Below are 17413 nucleotides of genomic sequence, written 5' to 3' on the forward strand. Positions count from 1 at the left end.
TTCACGGAGCAAGCATCCTTACCAGAGAAGTCCATACGTCAATATTCATGTGAACTTCTAAGAGATTCTTTCCCAGTATAGCCTTTAGAAGACCTAGTTGATTGCAGCCTTGTGAGAGACATTGAAATAGCGGCTCCAGATTCTTAATGTATGGAAACTTTGAGATAATAAATGAGTGCTATTTTAAGTAGGTTGATTTGTGATAATTTATTACACAGCAATAGATGGCTAATAAAACATTCCCAAAAGTTATGTTCCACAGTGTCGAAAATTTGTCCTTGAATGATAAATATGAGAAATGCAAGGGCAGATTTTATTTTAAGTATGGGAAGAGCAGGAGCCTTTAATCATTAGAGCTAATATACACTGTGAGTCCACTGTGTGGAAGAAGGTGGAGACACACATGTGCAGCTCACCCTAAATGGATTTGGCCAAGGAGAAATTTAACTTTTAAAATTATTTTTCACTAATGTATGTACCAGGGACCACAGTTTTACAAAAGTCATTTTACCTTCATTGAAGCAATAAAAGACAAAGAAATCCAAAGCTGGTTCTGACTGCCTCAAAGAGACAGAGGAAAGGTGGTCAAGGAGGACAACAGCCATCCAACCAGAGGGAAGAAATTATCTGACTCCTCTTAAAAATCATAGGAGGAAGAAAAGTTTGACTTCCAATTTTTCCACACTCATTTCTGTTCTTTGATCTCTCTAAATATAACAGGCATGATACTTTTATAAGCAAAACAAATTGAGCGCTTGCATTTTACAACAAAATAATTGGTTGCTATAAAGAAAACAAAGCAGTTCTCATTTTGTCTTGCCCCTTCCTTCTCACACATCAGTGATAAAAATCACTCTCACCCGCAGTGACAGCGACAGAGTACTGGAGGTGGGACAGAGCTGCTTGGAAGGGAAGGAAAACAGGGGAGTAGAGTCCATTGAGCAACCTGCTTGACCTCAATCACGTCTGTCACTTCTAAAAAAACAAAGTTTTGAGGATGTTTTTGTTTTTTTTCTTGTCTTTCCGATTTCTAGAAATTTTGCAACTTTGACAAGGAAAGGGCAAGATGGTGTCTATTTGAGTGTTTTATTGCCTTCCATGTTTATGCTTTCAATTTATAGATAACCCTTTAGAGTTGGCTGGTAGAACTGCCATGTTTATTCTGGCATTCATTCAGTGACTCTCAATTTCGAATTTATATCGAAATTTCTTTGCCTATGTGCATTTCTAAGTAAATTGATACTCTGTCTGAATTTTAATATCATTTATTTCAATTTCTAGTCTAAATGTTAATACTGAGAGAGATCAAAGAGCTCATTTACAGCTATTCCACTGAAAAAGTCCCAGATAACTAAATCCATTTATCTGTAATTTTCACATTTAAAATTCACTGATCATAATACAACTCAGACCTATTTGAAGATTCTTCATATTCTTATGTAAAAGATGTAAAAGAAATCATATGATCTTAGAACATGATTTCAAGATAAATTATCTTCTAGCTTACAGATTAAGCAAAAATGCTCATGTTAAAATATCAGTCATTCTGATGCCTGGGTTGAGCTAATCTTACAAGCACAAATCAATGCTACCATATTAAAAATAGGGTAATGAGATTTGTATTGTCTACAGGGTTATAAGAATAAAATAAAGGAGCTAAACTGAATTCAGTGGCTCCAGAGTAATCCCAATCACTCCAGAGGTTGAGAACAGAGCATTACAAGTTCAAGGCCAGTCTTGGCAACTTAGGCAGACCCTGTCTCAAACTAAAAAAGTAAAAAGGGCTGGGATGTAGCTCAATGGTAGAACACCCTGGTTCAACACCCAGTACTGAAAAATGGAAAAAGGAGCAATGAAGCACTTCATAAACTGTAGAGGATGATTATTATCATTAAAAGTAACTGAGGTTTGAGTTAATTTCATGTCCTAAAAGCAATCTAATGTCAAGTGCTATACACCAAATGTTTCTATGATCCAACAACCAGAACGCCTCCAAATGTTGAAATCAAATATGCAAAAGTAAGAAAGCTCCAAGCCACTGAAGTCTAGGATGCTTCTGCATCTTGTCCTGGGGAGGATGCTCATCCTAGGTTTCAACATTGCATAGCACAGATGTCCACATCCAAGGCAGATCACAGATGTATCACTCACACAGAAGACAAAATGAGCAAGCAAACCTTAAAATTTAAGTTTGCTGCCCATAGCGAAATGTAAAGGTCCTGATATTTTTATTGGAATGAAGGACACATGCCACAGATCACTTGATTTATGAATCTGCTAAAGAATCTACAATCCACCATTATCTCAAATCATTAATTGTGACGATTTACTTTATATTGAAGACTATAGTTCATGTATATTTCTATAGTTTCCTTAGTTCATGTATATTTCTACTTACATATCTTTTAAGCTTTAAAGACTGGTTAAACGAACTTTGACATCTATCGAATTAAGAAAAAAAAAACCTGCCAAGTCCTAGAAAACAAATTACAATAGTGGTACTTACACTGTTTTCTTCTTAACTAATTCTACTGTTGTACAGCAAGCCACCAAAGACTCCTATAAATCAATGTGTCATTTCACATTTAAATTTCTGTGTTGTCAGACAATGAACAAGTAATACTTGCTGCAAGACTCTCTCCTTGGAGACCACAAACACTGACAGTGAGCAGCAGTGGTGTTCATTCTAGATGAGGACTTACTCAATTTTTTAATTACAGTCATCCCTCAGTTTGCCCAAGGGATTGGTTCCAGGAATTTCCACAGATACCAAAATCTGAGAATGCTCAGTCCCTTACATAAGATGGTACAGTAGTTTCATATAATCTACACACATCCTCCCATATACTTTAAATCATCTATGAATTACTTAAAACACCTCATACAGTATAAATATTATATAAGTAGTTGCTATCGTTTATGGAATAATAATAAGGAAACAAGTCTGCGCATGCTCTGTACAGATGCAAATTTTTTAACTCAAAATCTTTCCCTTCAATGTTGACTCTTCAGATGCTGAACCCCAGTATATAAAGTGTCAGTTGTATACACTATGGTATAATTGTAATTTTCCTTAGAACTTATTTTTGTGTGTGTGCTCCAAGGAATTCCTCTATCTCATAAGTCCTCCTAAGGAAAATGATTGGTACAGCACTCAGTTGATGTTTATGAGAAGGGAATATATAACAGTGAGGTCTTGGTTAGCTGAAAGAGTGTTCTGTCTTAAACTAACATGAAGTTTAATTTTATTCTCAAAGCAGGACACCGGTGATAAAAATCTGTCATAAAAATGTTACTGAAAGAATAATTCTCTTATTAAATTATTCTAAGTACTTTCGCCAGAAAAACTAACTTGAATTGCAATGTGATAGATATTTTTAAATCTGTAACACCAACAACAGAAAGTTGCTATTATTATGTAAGTATTTTAAAAATCTTCCCTGTCCAGTAATTATGCTTTAAAATAGTAAAATAAAAACTTCCATAAAAACGATTTTAAAATGGAACCATTTTCAAAAGATTCATTAGGTCCCAGGGGCAACTTTGTATAATGCAACTGATACTCAGAGCAGTGACCCCCCAAGGCTGTAAAGGAAGCTTACAGTAGAGATGCAAGAGCCGGGGTGCTTAGATTTAAATCATATCTCTGAGATTCGCACTGGAGCACAGGGGTAGGCATATAATGTGCACACATTAAGAAATCCATCGCGTATTCCTGTTCAAGAAGGCAAAAGGTATGTTATTCATTTTAAGAAAAAGCATATTAAAGATAAACAGCACTTAGAACATCTAAAGGGTTGGCAGCAAACGTGAAATTTATGAGACTGTCTATAATCTTGGCACTGTTCCAAAATGATTAGTAGGTATTAACTTTTTAAATTCTCCTGACAATTTTGTGAGGTGCATAGTAGGCGGCAGTTCTGGGGAACCCCCGATCTGTAGTTGGTAGGTCAGAAGTACAGGAGTGCTGGACTTGCGATTGGAATCTAAAGTGGGAGAAGTCTTGTGGGATTGATCCCTTTAACCTATGGGGTCTGTGCAAACTCTGGGTATTTTTGTTAGAACTGAAGGGAATCTTTAGACAGTCCACTGGTGTCTGGGGTGCTGGTAAATTGGTTATTGACGTGGAGGATAAAACAAGAAGTTGGTGTTGGAAGTGTTGTGAGTGAAAACCAGCAGAGTACCAAGGAAAAGGCAGGAGCTGAATAGAAAATTACTCCCACTGGGAGGCACCAAGGGCACCTTTTCAGTTACTGCCCAACACTGCTGAGTTGTAACAGGAACACTGTTAGAGCCAATTCAGTCCTCATCTGCCCACAGGGTTTCTCAATGCTTTAACTTCTCCCAGGAAGATATTAAAGAGGGTGGTCCCCTAATTCATAAATTACTGAGTCTCCAACTTTTATATCCAACAGGGTTTCCCAGGACTCATGTTCTGGTGCCAGTCTACTGTTCTGGGCCCCAGCTTCCTGACAGAACTCTCACTGTTCCACTGATGCAGGCCTGTTGGTCTGATGAGACCAACATGGGTGACATTCACTGGGACACTGGGTCAGCACTCCTATCCTGGGGGAACTAGTCCTGTATGTGTTAAATAAGTTATTAATAGTCTACTGGATAATACACTAGAGTTGCAAAAACACTGGTTATAGCATGATATTTTAATTATAATTTAACACATCTCTTACTAAGTAACAGGTACAATGTTAATCTCTGGGTCACCATATATAGATCTTTTAAAATGAGGGGTTGGATTACAATTACTGAGGGTCCATCGAAATCGAGAGAGGTGTTGGGGTTGTAGCTCAGTGGCAGAATATGTGCTTGGCATGTGTGAGTGGCCCTGGGTTCAATCACTAGCACCACAAAATTTTTCTAAGAAAATCTACATCAAAAAATTCTAAAAATGTGAATGTAAGCTTTCCTTTTATCTTATACAATTATAATGGGTTTATTTTAATTGCCACTCATATTTGCTGCCTCTATTTTGAAAAAACAAATCATAACAAAATATCCTAATGATATGATTTTTGCCAACAACTGGATGATGACCTCAAACAGTAATAAATACCTGCTTTCAATTCTTTAAGCAAAACGCTTACATGTTGTATTTTGTTTACATTTTTCTTGTTAACTCTAGTATCAGTGACTTTATAAAGAAATGCTTCCAACTTACTTTGCATAAGTTGAGACTAATGCCAACTCTTTAAAATCCATCATAACCATCTAATCCTGATACATTCCAACTTTTCCCTCTGATTGATTATCCTCTGTTGTCCCATTCTCATGATATGAACACTCAATTTAGCTAATGAATTGACCCCTTTCATTTGCTGCTCCCCACTCGGACTACCAGGCTGGTTCTAAGGACAGTTTCCATACCCAATTTGGCTGGTCATTGTTTCACAAGATAGATTTTCTCAGCCAACAAGTCTACTCCATAATTGGCCTAAACACTTCAGTCTTCATTTTTATGTAAGAATCCTTTCTGATTAAGAATCAGAATGACAAATAACATGTCAGACATTTAATATAGAGAGAGGATCCATTCTTAAAAGTTTTACAAGCAGTTATAAATTAAGTTATAAAGTTGATTATACATATCAAGGTTATTTTTAAAGGATATGGTAAAATAAAGTTTTTCAGACATGTCTTTAAAACTCAGCAGCAGCAGTAGAGACCACTAACTCCTAATTTTTACTTTTAATGTTCTAGTACTTCCCTAACTCCTATTTAATTTTTACTTTTAATGTTCTAGTACTTCCTTCTTTCATTAAAATGAAAAACACTTGCTAAGTTTATATTAACACAGAAGAAACTACCCAAAGTGAGAAGGAAAATTTTAACATTAATATAAAAATGTATTATTTCAAAAGTAAATAATACATAAGGTATTTGAAAAAATATAATGAACCAAAGAAGAAAAAAAAAAACTCTATCAAACTCATAGCATTAAAGTGACAAAAAAGGTTCAAAATTACAAATTTTTAAAGAATGTCTTATTTTCCAAATTTATAGTTTCAAACTTCCCATAGCAGTCAATTTTTCTTGCTTTCAATAAAGGTTTTAGAAAACAAGTGCTTTAGAAGGCAATGATTCACTTGCTGTCATCCAAAGCTCTAGGATCAGTTTGGCATATTTTCATATCTATCACTGGAGTCTGGTTTGCTTCTTAAAAGGTAAAGAGCAGGAAATGTGGGAGGATCCATAAAGAAGAGGTATTTAGTGTCACTAGGCAAACTTTCACATTTATTTTTGTTTTATCAAAACTCATGTTCAAGTGTAATCACTGCTGGCTTCAAGCAGGTAGGTGTGACATATATCTTTTTTTTTTGGTTGGTTTATTTGGTAGTGCTGGGAATTGAACCCAGGCCCTCATACATGCTAGACAGGTACTGAACCCTTGGGCTACATTCCCAGTCCCAGGTATGACACAATCCTATGGCTCATAATTCTGTGTGACCCTTTTTAATGTCATCTACAACACTTCCACTCCAGTCATAGTCTGTCACTTAAGGTTCCAATCAGACCACGTGTGGATATTTCCTCAAGATACATGGCTATCTCTCTACTCACATTCTTCATCACTTTATTTGATTTACTACCAACAAATAGTCTCTCATATTATATAGGAAAAGTACAGTATTTTTGCATATTGAAATCCCTCACCCCAGAAGATTTCATCAACAGAAGAAAATAAGATGATCAGCCCTACTTGTAGCCATTGGTTATGCATTTGATGATGTCTCATTACCGTACATGCATGATTTGGCTGAAAATGAACTAAAACTCTTTCAATGGAAATTGCTTCATTTCCATTGAGTTTGAAGTTGCCATTCTTTGCAATCAAGCACTATCCAGACTGCTTCAGTCTGGTTTATGGTGACTGGACAAAGAGATTTTTCATAGATTATGCGTATAAACTGCATATTAGCTGCAGTTCATATATATCCTTCTTATTTCTACCTACTGCTTTTTAAAAAATTCACCTCATTTAGTTTTAGGGCAGTGAAACTATTTTGAATTAAACTTCAGTAATGGATACATGTCACTCCAACAAATACAAACTTTGGGTGATACTGATGTGTAGGTTCATCAATTATAGCAAATGTTCTACCCTGGGCCAGATCTCAATAGTTGGGGAGGAAGGTGGCATATTGGAACTTTCGGTACTTTCTGTTCAATTTTGCCATGTACTTAAAACTGTTCTAAAAATAAAGTCTGCATTTTAGCAGGCCTTGGAAATTTCACACTATGATCAAACAAAGCAGAAAATGTTGACATTACCATCACCATCATCATCATCAACATTCCTCTTAAATAGAAAAATAATCATCTGTAGGGATGATTAAGATTTTAAACAAAATTTAAATGATGAAACAAAGTGATAATTTTAAGATCAGAGAGAAGATAGTCATAAGTATCAACATTACTTTTCAAAAACTATACATTTAGCCAGGTGCAGTGGCACATTCCCAGCAGCTCAGGAGGCTGAGACAGGAGGATCTCAAGTTGAAAGTCAGCCTCAGCAACAGCAGGGCACTAAGCAGCTCAGTCTCTAAATAAAAAACAAAATAGGGCTGGGGATGTGACTCAGTGGTTGAGTGCCCCTGAGTTCAATCTCCGGTACCAAAAAAAACAAAACAAAAATCTATACATTTAAAATAATTGATCAAGGGAAGTAACTTTGTCTAACTCCCATGCCAAATCAAAATTTCTTCTAACATGTAATCCTGATGATCTATTGGATAGGTTTTAAAGTATGTACATGTTCATTTGGAGTTTTAAAGGAGCCTCTTAGAGAAATTATGGGGGGAAAAAAACAGCACTTTAGTTCATATTGCAACATCAGTTATTCTAAATATATTCTTCACTTTCAAAAGTACATGAAAGCAACTGTGTCAACTTTGAATTAAGACTGTTTATGTGTTAAGCTGTCTAAAGGCCTTTTATAAGTACAGTGATACTTCATTGGGTTATAAGGTCACTTTGTTATTAGAAAACATTATAAAACAAAGTTAGAGTAAAACTGAATTGTGCTGGCCATAGTGAATGGCCTTAATTTGGAACTACAGTTCCAAAGTTGAATTTCATATGTGAATGACAAAAAAATGAATAGGTAAATATCTGTACCCTTGGGACTAATAGGTTCTTATCTTTTTATTTATCAAACTGACTGACTCTATTCTACATCTAGAAGAAGTCAATTTCTTTCAAGTTTCTACTGTTTCTTACGTGAATTCTGAAACCCTGTGGTTTGGCGATATAGCTCAGTTGGTAGAGTGCTTGCTTTGCAAGCATGAGGCCCTGGGTTCAATCCCCAGCACTGCAAAAAAAAAAAAAAAAGAAACCCTGCACTCGCTATGTCCTCTACACGGCTGATGTACTCTTTAAATTAAACTAAAATGTGATTTACAATAATTTCCTTTCCACAATCTAGTCAAGGAACAGCCTAAAGGAGAAAACTATCAACATTAGGAAGGTAATATTTTAGCCCTCTAGTGGGAAAGAGACTTGTGTAATTTTACTTGATTAAAACCACAGAGCTGTTTAACTTGGTTCCTCTAGCAGGAAAGTCGATAACATAAGCCAAGACTTTAAATGTTTATATCACAGACTTCTTGCTGTCTCTATTTTACAGGGGCAAAATTAATCCAACTGTCTTTCAATACAGTTGGACTGTGACCCTTAAAAATAGCAGAAGGATGGCTGGGAAATGTGGGTGGCCCTGACATCCTGCACAAATTGAAGGCAGCTGCAATTCTACAGACACAACATTGTTTTAATCTCATTTATGTGGAAAATTACCTTCAAGTTTTCATATAATACTACAAATAAAATGCAAGTTCTTGGTGAATTTATGCATTTACATGTTATGCTTCAATGATTTTCTTTTAATGTTCTTTCAATGCATACCATAAAAGCATGACTCACATCTATTTGAACTTCCAAGATTGAATAAAAAATTAGATTGCAGGGAGGGATGAGATAGCTTTGAGTCCAGATTCAATGAACAGATTTTTACCCACCAGCAAATATTCTGATCATTAGAATATAGGTTACATAGAAAGCCAGCACTAAAAGGACTTAGGAAATAGCTGTTCAATGATCTTATTTTTTCTTTTTTTTTTTGAACAAGACGTATAAAGTTCAGAATGAATAACAACTTCTTAAAGTCTCAAGCTAGTTAGAGACAGAGACTGATCTCCTATTCAATGTTTAATATGCTGTTCTCAATAACAGTTCAACTAGGCAATCACTGGGAATCTGCAAGAGTAGAAATTTCAAATCTTATGAATCTTTCATGTATGTTTATAATCTCTCATGATGATTATATCAGACTCAAAGCAATCCCAGGGCTTAGCACTACCTACAGTCATCAATTCCATCCACACTCTTGACCTGCGCATACCCAGGACATCATTGCCAAGGAGAAAAATATGAAATGCTAGTTTGCCAAAACTAATTGAACAGAAATTAGTAAATTCAAATAAATCTTAGTCTTCACATTCATTTAGTCATGCTTATATTTTATTTCATTCAACCAATTGAGCAGCTACTAGGTGCTAAACCATCTACTCTGTGGTTCTAGGCACAGCACAGACAACAATGGGCAACAAAGGTCAAATTCTGCACTCACAGATTTTACGATCAAGTAACTGAAGCAAAAAATAAAATAAACAAATGAATCAAATAATTTCAGTATACCAGAAGTGCCACTGAAGAAGTTAAATGGGAGGCTAATAAGGGGAGTTTCTATTTTTAGCAAGGTGACATAGACTACAGCCTCTATGATGAGATAAAGACAACCACATGAGAATCAGGATGAGCATTCCAGGCAAAGGGAAAGGCCATGTACAAGGCAGTGATGTGGGAACAAATGTGGGATTTGGCTGCACCACAGTACACAAGCAGCAGCAAGGTGGCAAAGACAGATGCTGATAAATGATTTGAAATAGTTTGCCTATAGATCAGGTGAAGACAAACCATCAAGTAGGACATGAGACTGAATACTCTCTCTTGATTTTATTATACATAGGTAGAGCAAACCTCTGCAACAAGAAAACCACAGGGATTCAAAATCAAGTGTAATGTACTTATTCCATATGCACATGGGAAATAAGGCTCAGGTAAGTACTAAAGTGTGACTTAGTGCTAATAAGAAAAAAAAATGGTTAAGGCATTTGGATCACCTGGAACTCAGAATTGCATTCTGTTGAAAGTCAAATGGGTGTAAAAATATACAACTGTGTGGTTTATTTTGTAAAATCTGCCAAATATTAAAGGTGAACTTAGTTAAATGACAAAATGTTCTTTTAATTATGTGATGTATTTATTTTGTATTAGTGAAATCTATTTACATAACATGGGCTTCATATTTGTTACATGTAAAAAAAACAGCATAGATATACATATATACATATGTATAATGATACATAATTTATGAGAGAATTAGGTAGTCCTATAAGGTAAAATGTACATACATATAAAAATAAAGACCGAGGGCCACCTGAGATTGAAGGACATGCATCAAGCATATTGCATATGAAATTCCAGTTTTGCAACTAGCTATCTGTGTTACCAAGCCTCAGCAAGTTTCTAACCCTCCTTGATTCTCATGTCTTTTCTAAACAAATTAGGTTACTATACTTCATCTGGTTGAGAAGACAATGAACCAAGATTTTCTAACTGTCTAATACAAAGAACAAATATAATAAATGTCAGTGTTTTTACTCCCCCAATATATTTTTAATCAGAAAGTAGTATCTACAATACGAAAAATACATTTATACAGATTGCATTTATCTCTTAATCAAAATTTTATGGTGCTGCTCACATAAGAAAGGTAAGACAAAGAAATGGCTTCTCAAGCTCTTTATATGTCAGACTCTGAATTAAGACCTTGTGTTTCTAATTGTTCTGCTGACTGGAATCATCCTATTTTGATTGTTTAGCTTCTCTATAGTTTCCAGTGTGTTTCCTTCATCTCAGACACACACACGTGCCCAAACACAGTAAATCACAGTTAATTGCATGTCTTAAATTAAAAGACAAAAATAATGCACAATTAATTGGGGGAAATTGTCAGTTGGCGAATGAGTCTCGCTCATTACACTGCCTGCACAGGATGTTCGCCAAGTGAGCATTCCAAGCTAGAAGAATCAGCCCATGACACCAAGGGGAGGGGCCTGAGCTCAACCCTCCCAAAGTAGTCTGGGTGGAAGAACCAAATGCTTGCAGCACATACAGCTTTCACTTTAAAGATGCTCAGTACAGAATTCTACCAACTATTAAGAACTAGAATACTTATTGATAAGGGATTGAACAGAGACTAGGTTGTGGGCAATAAGTATGGCGATTCTGCCATTCTTAGTAACATGAGAAAAGGTTCATGGTATATTCTTACATGAAAAATGCTTTAAAACAGTGTTTCATTTTTTAAGCATGTATAATAAACACATGAGGCAGAGAATGAGAGGAGGAGAAGAAGGGAGCAGAAAGGGACTGAGAATTTATACACAAAATTGTTAATATTGCCATTTGAGTTGTTCATACTTTCCAAATTTTCTAAATAATTGTTTAAAAATCAGAATCAATTTATTTCTCAATCCAATATTATAAAACATTAGTTTTTATGTTTTTATTAGTGAATGCATTATAATTATACATTACAGTGGGGTTTACTGTGACATGTTCATATATGTACATAACATAATTTGCTTCAGTATATTCCCCAGTACTTACCCTCCCTGCCCTCACATCCCCATTTCCCTTCCTCTACTCTTCTGATCTTCCTTCTAATTATTCACACATAATATTTTTTCATTGTTGCATTATAACTATACATAAAAGTGGAATTCAGTGTGGTATATTCATACATGATCAATTTTATTCCCAGTTCTTCTCCTTCCCCTCAATTCCTCCCTCCCACTTGATCCCCTATCTCCCTTCTCCTTATTGCCCTTCTGCTTTCATGAGATCCTTCATTTTATTCCTTTTTATCTCTTAGCTTCTGTGTATGAGAGTAAACCTCTGTCCCTTAACGTTCTGAATGTAGTTTATTTCACAAAGCATGATGGTATCCCGTTTTCAAGAATCATGAGAATCTTTTAAGACAAACTTACCTGGCTATTATAATATCATCATCTTAAAATAATCTCCAATAAGCACATACATACAATCCTATTGTATCCTTGGCTATATAGACAAATCAATCCTATGAAAATATATTTATATAAATATATAAAACATGTTCAATACATAATTAAAAGTCAATGCAATAATTTATTACAACAAATACCTTATAGTATATTGGTATGCCATAAAGAAATCACTGTAAATTCCTTGTAATTTACTCATACTGACAATCGACAAAATATATTCACAGGAAAGTCAACAACTTTGAAATTGAGGAACGGTAAACCTTCTCTCTCAGATGCATCTACCCTCCCGTTACTTTCTACAGTAAAATGGATTTTTTATCCAGCCATCTAGAAGAATCTTAATGCTAAATCTGGCAATAACACGCACACACACACACATAAACACAAAATTTCATCATTTTTATCAAAGTGGGTAAATACAAGAAAGTTTTGCAACATATCATTAGTAATCCTAACTTTTCCTTTTATTTCATTTTTGGGAAAAAAAAAAAAGATATAAAAATCCCAACAGAGTACATTCATTCCAAAGTCATTCAACAGTCTACTAACCTTGAAATACAAAATAATCATTTCCTGCCTTCTTTTATTTATTGGGGGCTGGAGTGGGAAAAGATAATCATATTTCAGCAAAAGCCCATATCTCAACTGCAGGCATCAATGTCCCAAGGGTAATATTTTCATTCCATTCTTAATGAAACGATTTTCTAATCAGAATATGTATTCAAACATAATTGAGGTAATGCAATGTCAACACATGATGCTGCCATCAGGCATCAGCCCCCAGTGCTGGGAACCCACTGAACAGGATTTCTTGTGGGAAAGAGAGCCTGAGCAAAGCAGCAGTGTAAGCCTTGGTCAGGGGAAGGGAGCTAGCAAGGGGGATACGATAGTTCTGAACCCCTTTAGACCCTCAAAGCCATGTTTGGAGGAAAGTGTCTAAGCTGGGAAATGCCATCTTAAAATTTCCTAGGAAGGAATGACTTATAAAGGGCCCCATTCCAGGACTCTGACTTTTAAATAGGAATATTTATATCCATTATTATAATGTGAAAAATGCTTGAAATGAAAGTCATTTTGGTGAAGATCGAACTGTCCCTAGATTTCCAAGTTAGAAACCCTTAGGAAACATACATTATTGATTACTATACATCCTACAATGCCCTGAAAGGGTTCATCTAACTTTAAATTTCTTTAAGTTTGGCAAAATATTTATAATGCTGAAGTTGGGTGACGGACTACTGCATCCTTCTATTTTTGAGTATGTTTGACGTTATCATAATAAAAAAATTTAAAAAATGATTTCCTTGAGTATATTTTATGCTCAACATTTTTCTGTCATTTCCTTTGGAAATATATATATTGAGATCTGATTTATGCTTATGGTTATTTAAGCCAGACTAATAAGCAGCCTAGATTTTACAAAAATCCATCCACCATTATGTTTTATGTTATAATAATAATAAAAAAATCTTCTTTCCAGAAAAAAATTTACCATGCTCTATGATGACAGAAGTGGTGCACCTAACAAATGCAGTGCCACCATCTGCCTGGCACTTTCACCGTGTGACAAAATAGAGTGGTAATTAACTGCTTTCCTACCGAAATCTGCCAGCTTCAACTCCCCCGTGTCACTGATCAGAAGATTCTGTGGTTTCAGGTCTCTGTGCAAAATATAACGCTGGTGGATGTAAGACAGCCCTCGCAGCAACTGAAACAAAAACAACTGAAAAAAATAGGGAGACAAAAGTTAAAATCCAAATTCAGACAAATGCCGGTTTCTATATATAGTCTGACAAATACTTGCATTTAGTGAAAATGGGTACCCATCACTAAATTTCCAACCAAATTATTAAATAAAATATACAGTATTGACGTATAAATCCCTAATCCATTAAGAAATAAATCTGAGAATTGCTAACAACCTATTAGAGAGATCTACATTCTCACCTAGGCTCTGTAAATTAAGTAAAATGTAAAATAAATAAATAAATAAATAAATTCTTTATAATACTTTATTTCTCCAGGACTAAAATGATGTCTAAGAGAGACATCCATAGCATTGTAACATATAAAAGAGTACTGTTTTTGTAAATGTGTATTTATTTAATTCCATAGAAATGACATAAACATGGTACCCATGAATTGACCCCTTAACATCTTTAAGGAAGAGAAAGATAAGATGACTTGAAATAATTAAAACAAAAACAATCACATGGTCCAATTAATACTTCATTGTAATTATACTGCTCTTGTACATATGGCCATAGAGATTAGGCTGTTGCCTAAAGACAGACATGTACCTTCACTAATTACAGAGCAGTCCTATCCTAATGGGAAAAGAAACAGAAAACAGAGACGTCAAGGATTCAAAGGCAACACTTTTGTGAGAAATAACTTAAATGATTAATGGCTTTCTCTGTGAAATTTTAATTTGGATCTTATCAAATGTTTATATTTTGATAACAAAAAGGATGATTTACTACTAGACTTCCCAGTATTCTGCTTATGAAAAAGAGATTATTGTAAAACAATTTACTTGCCAAATTATTCTAATTGACATGGTATTTTTAAAAATTCAATCTCCTAAAACAAAAATAAAAACAAATGTTCTTACTTCTGCCACCAACATTCTAGTCTATATACTAGCTGCTAACAAAAGGAAATTCTGAGGAAGTTGTAAAGACAAAAGACAGGCAGCATAAGGATTCTGGAATACTCAAATGTAAAAGATTACCAAATCCCTGGCCCTGATATCTAGCATTTTTGGAATGTTCCAACTAACTAGAATCAATGAAAACCAAGTAATACTTTGAAGAGGGAAAAACACCTTGAAATAATAGTAAGTTTAATTCTTCACAAAATCTTTGTATGTGACAATTTGCATAGCAGGCAGTGAAGGCATGGTATCATTATTTCCAGAGTGTAAGTATTAGGAAGTAAATGTCTGCTCTGTTAGTCTGGATTAAAACACTGGCTTAAGGACCCGGAAAACAAACATTTCTCTTGACTTCTCTTGTTCTCAGACCTTTTCTGAATAGGAGATGGAAAGATCTGAGTTAACACCAGCCTCCTTCCTCACTTCTAATCCACCCCATATTTTGGAGCTTAGAGTTTTAATTTTGTAAGAAAATCCATACGTCTTTAGTCTGAAAGAAACAAAAGGTGACTATTCACCTCAGTAACAATTTTAATGAAGTAGGTACTATTATTATCTCCATACTAATGATGAGGAAACAGTACAGTTTCTGAAGATCACACAGTAAGCGCTTAAGTGGTAGAGGCAGGGCTCAAACTTCACTACAAAGTCTGTGTCCTTAGCCACCCCAGTATAGGAACCATGGCCAGAAATCAACACATGCAGGCATATGTTGATATAGAAGCTGCTTCCTCCAACTGCGAAGGACAGAACGTGGGTACCTAACAGCACAGTCTCCAAGGCTGCTGAGCTGAGCACGAACTCCATGTGAGGACTCGGTCATTATTACTCTGCATTCTCTGGCTTTCTGCAATCTACCTCCACTCCCTACTTCTGCCTCCCTTCCCCCACACATAGAGCATGCTGTTTCTCAACTCTACTTTTGTTCTTGCTTATTCTGTCAGAAAAGTTCCCTCTCCCCTTGGCCTACTAATTTCCATGTACTCTTCAGTCTCTCCTTAGGAATCCCACCTCTCTGGAGCCCTCCCTGACCTGCTGCTGTCCAGGACCTCAGCCCCACACCTGCAGATGGCCATGAGGTGCTTCTCTATGTTCCCAAGGCAGCCTCTACACACGTCTAACACAGTCATATTCACCACCTTCATAAACCATGTATACAGCCAACACTCCTGTGTCAGTAATAGGATTATGGAACTGAATTTAGAGACATCTGGATGGTGGCAGATAAAATAATAATAATAATAACAGACAGAAAACCCTAGAATGGGATTCACTAGAAGCGAAGGGCAGAAATGGGTGGATCAAGCAGTACCAAAGGACTCTTGTTTTAATACCTTTACTAATTAGTGAAAATATATAATCCTCATGCTAATCCAGAGCTATTCAAATCGGATATCATGTTAAAGGAGATTAGGAAAATCAGTATTAGGAAAGAATGCAACCAAACACTCCACATCTAAGTGTACACAAGCTTCAAACATGACAAATAGAGTCCCAACAAATTTTTAGCACTTTGAGCAATGCAGAAAGGTAAGTCAGAATAAATCACCACAGAGCATATTCACTGGGAGGTTAATAAGGTGCCAACCAAACTATCCTATGCTGTTGTCATGGAAGAGGGATATAAGGATGAATAGATAAAAGACGTGGTCCCTGGACTCGAACTCACAGTGTGCTGGGTATGATGGGCACACAAACAGATCACAGACAAAGGTAGGCCTCACAAAGGCAATGTGCAGCAAGTAAACTGAAGCCACGGAGAGGGGATGATCTAATGAAAAAAGGTATTAAAACTGATTCTACCATTACAGGGAGAGCAGACTGTGAAAAGAAGGTGAATCAGAGAACTTGCCACTCCAAAAACAGAATATAATATTTGTAACATTTTAAAAGGAAACAATTAAGCATTCACTAGACACAGAAGTAGAAATGATTTGATAAACCCCTTGCTAATCTGAGGGGGAAAATTAGGGAGACAAAACAACAGCCATAACATAAATTCTGAAGAAAAACTTAAACAAATAAGACAATATATGAAACCATAAAACTGCCAAGGCACCATCATAAAAGCAATTGGTGATAAGCGGCAATGAAGGCTTCACTGAAACCATTAAAAAACTAGACACTTGACAAATAACATTTTAACGTGATTAACAGCATATTACTGATGGGCAGGTGTGGGATGCGCTAAGGAGGCAGTGCCTTGCTGACTTAAATGGAATGCCCAGCTGTTCTCTTTGGAAAGGTGGAGAAAACTCAAGTCTTGGTTGGGGATTTCTTCCTCTACCTAAGCAGGCAAGTACCTCACTTTACCATCAAGATGCCTGAGAAAGCCACTTCTCTTGGTTGTGGTATAAACCATGACACAAATAGCTGTACTTGATCTTCTGTGAAAAACCAGAGGACACTGTGAGAACAAAAAGGACCACTGAAGAGGAGGCCACCCTCAGAGACAGAGTGTGAATCAGCTTTACTGTTTAAACTTGGTAAACATCTGTGGAATCCCAAATGCTAAGAAGAAAAGAAGGGAGACCAATACTGACTATAGCCTTAGAGCAAAGACTTTTACATTACTTAACCTTTCCATCTATAA

At 35.7% G+C, this 17413-nt stretch overlaps 1 protein-coding gene across 7 annotated transcripts in view; it reads right to left on the reverse strand.

Annotated features, from left to right (window-relative positions):
- CDK14 (cyclin dependent kinase 14) overlaps positions 1–17413 on the reverse strand; it is a 603169-nt gene that overhangs the window by 256040 nt on the left and 329716 nt on the right. For all 7 annotated transcript variants that reach the window (XM_079152093.1, XM_079152094.1, XM_079152096.1 and 4 more), the window contains one exon: positions 13764–13887. In XM_079152093.1, the coding sequence (XP_079008219.1) occupies positions 13764–13887 (124 nt within the window). The remainder of the gene's footprint in view (positions 1–13763; positions 13888–17413) is intronic.

Source organism: Sciurus vulgaris, assembly GCF_902686455.1.
Source record: "Sciurus vulgaris genome assembly, chromosome: 8".
Lineage (NCBI taxonomy): Eukaryota > Metazoa > Chordata > Mammalia > Rodentia > Sciuridae > Sciurus > Sciurus vulgaris.